The 4052-nt window shown below is 44.8% G+C and overlaps 1 protein-coding gene across 8 annotated transcripts in view; it reads left to right on the top strand.

Moving 5' to 3' along the window:
- PECAM1 (platelet/endothelial cell adhesion molecule 1) overlaps positions 1-4052 on the top strand; it is a 50547-nt gene that overhangs the window by 21084 nt on the left and 25411 nt on the right. For 7 of the 8 annotated variants that reach the window (XM_014532349.1, XM_005858664.2, XM_005858663.2 and 4 more), the window contains exons 8-10: positions 1241-1528; positions 2154-2261; positions 3659-3686. In XM_014532349.1, coding sequence (XP_014387835.1) covers positions 1241-1528; positions 2154-2261; positions 3659-3686 — 424 coding nt within the window. The remainder of the gene's footprint in view (positions 1-1240; positions 1529-2153; positions 2262-3658; positions 3687-4052) is intronic. The other variant, XM_014532353.1, reaches the window with a different exon arrangement.

The following is a 4052-nucleotide window of genomic DNA, read 5'->3' as shown; positions in this document are numbered from 1 at the left end:
TCCTCCTCCTCCTCCTCCTCCTCCTCCTCCTTTTTCTCTTTAAACATATCCTCAGGTGAGGATTTTAAAAAAAGTTATCATGTGGGGTGTGGGCTTTAGGTCACATTTTCAAAGGTTTCGGATTACACAGGGATGGTGTGGACAAGAGAAGTGGGTGGTACTTATGCCAAGTCCATAAATATAACATGTAGCCAAGCAGGACAACACCCAGGTCAATGGAGCCAGAAACTATCTGGGGGCTATTGGTGTGCCCAGTGCCCTCTCTTTTCAGAACCTTTCAAGTGAACATAAGAGTGAAGTATCCTGACTTCAGGAAGCTCTAAAGTTGTGCTTTTGGGCTCTCTTAGCATTTGCTCCTTTTTAGGTGAACTGCCAGTCATCTGCGTTGTTGACCAGAGCTCTTCTCTGTGGTTGACCCATTGCCTGACAAGGGTGAGAACCTGTCATTAGAGCTGCAGGCTGTAGTCTCACAGGACATGCTAACAATGGCTTGGGACTCATATACCTATTGTCCTGGGTGGATATTTTTCCTTGAGTCTCTATCTATGTCTCTCAGCCTTTGGAGTGCCATTGCCTGCATCTCTGAGATAGTCTGCATCCTGTTGTAAAAAGCATATAAACCTCCCTTCTCTTCCTCCTCTTTCTTCTGGTTTAATAGCTTTTATCTACATGTGCCATGTGGACATCTTGAGTTGGATAGAGATTCCTGCTACTATTAATATATGGTCTAAGAATAGCCATACTTTTCAAATTAACATCCATATACATGAAGCAACTAATGCTTTAGGGCATATTAAAAAAAGACATCTTCTATGTTTTTAAGTTACTTGTTATTTAGTGCTGGAAATGCCATGTATCTTTGTAAGCAAAGAAACCACACACTCGCGCGCGCACACACACACACTCACACTGGTGCACATGCACAGACTCATGCAGAATAGACCTCTACAGAACACACAAGGAAATGGGTATAGTCAAGCTGAGTAGTCAGTAATCCTTGGGGTGGTAAGTGAAACATCGTGTTTAATCAACACATGAGGACAGGAGGCATCTGTTGCTGCCCTGCTGGACTAATTGGGGGAGGAACTGAAGAATGTGGGCTAAGAGGAGAGACAAAATCCAAGTCTGAGTCACGGTGTAGGTGCAGGTTAGCCATGAGCGGTGGCTGTGTCATGATCTTCACCCCTCAATCCCCAACCTCCTGTCTTTTCTCAGTGCTAATCCTTTTCCTGCTTTTCAGCTCCAGTGGTTGAGGTCAAGCTTGCTATCCTGAATAATAAACAAGTGGAGTCTGGGGATGATCTTGTGCTTCGATGCTTTGTGAACAAAGCATCTGGTCCAATCACCTACAAGTTTTACAGAGAAGAGGACGTCAGGCCCTTCCACGTAAAAATCTCGAATGAAACCCAGGCCATGTGGTACAAGTCACCGGCTGGCACGGAACAGGGGGGACAGTATTACTGCACGGCCTCCAACAGAGCCAACCCTGCCAAAAATATCCCCCAAAGCAACTTATTGACTGTCAGAGGTGAGTCACGGTCTCAACAGTGAGATGGAATGTGGCCACCAAGGGTGAGGCCAGCAAGCTCACCATTTGTAAGAGGAAGTGGGTGGGGTTCAGTGCTTATTACTGAGGGCAACGAGACCAATGTCCTCCAAGCTCTTTGGTCGTAAGTGACAGAAACCAACTCAAATTAAATATAAAAGAGGAATTGGAAGTATTACAAGGAATTGGAAGTATTTCACACAGTTGTAATTCCAAATTCTTGGTGGAGAGGTAGCAGATGGCCCACTTTAGGCCAAACATCTCCCCATGAGCCACCCGTGGCCATGGGGATTGGGTCATGCAGAACAGAGAGGGTTAGAGAAGCCCACCTATGTGAATAAAGGGGGTGGTTTCCTAGAGAAGGAGGAGGACCACACAGACCCAGAAAGGCTACGTTAGTCCTCTAGTTCTTTAAGGCGATGCTGACTCCGCAGCAAGAACAATCATTTCTGCACCAACTCTGAACACAGAATCCCTCAGAGGTAGATGCTTGGTATAAGATGCAATTACAGAAGCTACAAATCAGTCTTATTTGTTGCTTAAGGCTAATATTGTTTCTTGCTGGCAGAGAAAAAAAACCTACTATTTTAATTTTTCTTATTTCCAGTCTTTCTTGCCCCATGGAAGAAAGGAGTTATTGCAGTGGTTGTCATCGCAGTGATAATTGCCATCTTGGCAGTTGGGGCCAGATACTATTTTTGGAAGAAAGCCAAGGGTGAGCACAGTTCTTCATTGCCTTCTGACAGGTTGCTCTTGCCAGGAAACTGCCATGGATGTGAGGGGCTTCATGCAGCTTTAGGGGCGGCTGTGTTCTGCCCCAGCGGGAGCTCAGGAGATGTAACTGACCACAGTTGTTCTTCTCGGTGTCACCTTGATAACCAAAGATCTTGGCTTCGGTGGGTGTGGAGCTTTTACTGCCCCTGGATTTCGCTAGGCATAAAGGAAAGCGGTTGCTTTTCTAGTTGGGCAATCCAGAAAAAATGAATTCGGGGGAAAGTCCCATCTATGTATGGTCAGAAGAAGCTGTCTCTGTGGGTTTGGCCACATTTAGTCCTGCAGGTGGCAGAGTGGGGTGAGAGTGTTTTGGAGACACCCCCACATACACTGAATGCGCCCCAATTAATCTGTCTGTTGTGCCGTGATTTCTACCCTGTGCTTGAGGTTAGCCACACATGGAACCTGGAAGGGAAGCCAGGACCACCTGTCGATACTCTGGCATCACAGCCACTTAGCCTGGACTCAAGGAAAAGGGCCCAGCACCAGTATCTTCTGCCAAGATTTGTGTGGGATAAGGCGGTTTTTGTTGGAGCCTTGGTGTTGCTGCTGGGGAAGGGTACAGATTAGATAAGAAGGGGCCTTGTTTTTTTTCTAGAACAGGAAATCCCTCTGAAAAGACAGGTTCCAGAACAAACCCCTTCTCAGGGAACCGGGCCATCGCAGAACAGACAAGGTTAGAGGACAGACTCGTTCTCAGGCCAGCTTGGAATTCAAAGCACAAGGATTAATGTAGCCTTTACTCTTTGGAACTGTCTTGAAACAAGAAGTTGCCTTTTGCCTGGCCGGTATGGCTCAGTGGTTGAGCATTGACTCAGGAACCAGGAGATTGAAGTTCGATTCCCAGCCAGGGCACATGCCTGGGTTGTGGTCTCCATCCCCAGTAAGGGGCATGCAGGAGGCAGCCCCTCAATAATTCTCTCTCATCATTGATGTTTCTATCTCTCTTCCCTTCTTCTCTCTGTAATCAATTTTTAAAAACCATATTTTTTAAAAAGTTGCCTTTTTATCTGGCTAATCTGGTTCCTGTACCATTGTCTTCACTCTACCTTGTTCCACTAAAGAAAACAGCTCCTGGCTAACACAACAAAATGTCATATTTCTGGATGAAATGATGTGAAATCTCTCAGAATAAATTTGAGAGAAGGCCTGCTTTTTTTGTTTTGTTTTATTTTGTTTTTCCCTTTTTTTAAAAGTGGAAATATATTTGGCTTTCTGTTCTCTTTTTATGGTTAACCAATCTTCAAGAAAGTCAAATGTGGTTGAAATGAGGGTTCCTATCTGTTATAGACATGGACACTTTGTACTGACTTTGGTTTTTCTCTTTCTCTTTTAAAGCCAAGCAGATGCCCGTGGAGATGTCCAGGTCAGTGTGTGTCCGGGGAAGAGAGGCGGCTGCTCTGTGGGCACAGACAGACTTGTCTGTAGGGAGAGTCTGGTCATTAGGAAGTGTTCAGTGGTTCTTGGGGAACTCTGAATAACAAGGGTGTGAGTAGTATAGGGGTGTGTGTGGGTGTGTGTGTGTGTCCCAGTGAAAGATTTGCCAGCTGTCCTTTCCTGTGAAGACATAGCTTTATTCTGAGGTCACGTCCTTCCTACACTGTTATGTGTGAAATCCCCTTTTCCTTATGAAATTACAATGGTAGTAGAAAGAATTTTTAAAATTTACCTACTTTGCAAAATAGAGTTGGCATATATATATATATATATATATATATATATATATATTGCA

Source organism: Myotis brandtii, unplaced genomic scaffold (genome assembly GCF_000412655.1).
Source record: "Myotis brandtii unplaced genomic scaffold, ASM41265v1 scaffold120, whole genome shotgun sequence".
In the NCBI taxonomy this organism is placed as follows: Eukaryota; Metazoa; Chordata; class Mammalia; order Chiroptera; family Vespertilionidae; genus Myotis; species Myotis brandtii.
Note: the sequence above shows the minus strand (reverse complement) of the source record. Positions and strands in the feature narration are given on the sequence as shown.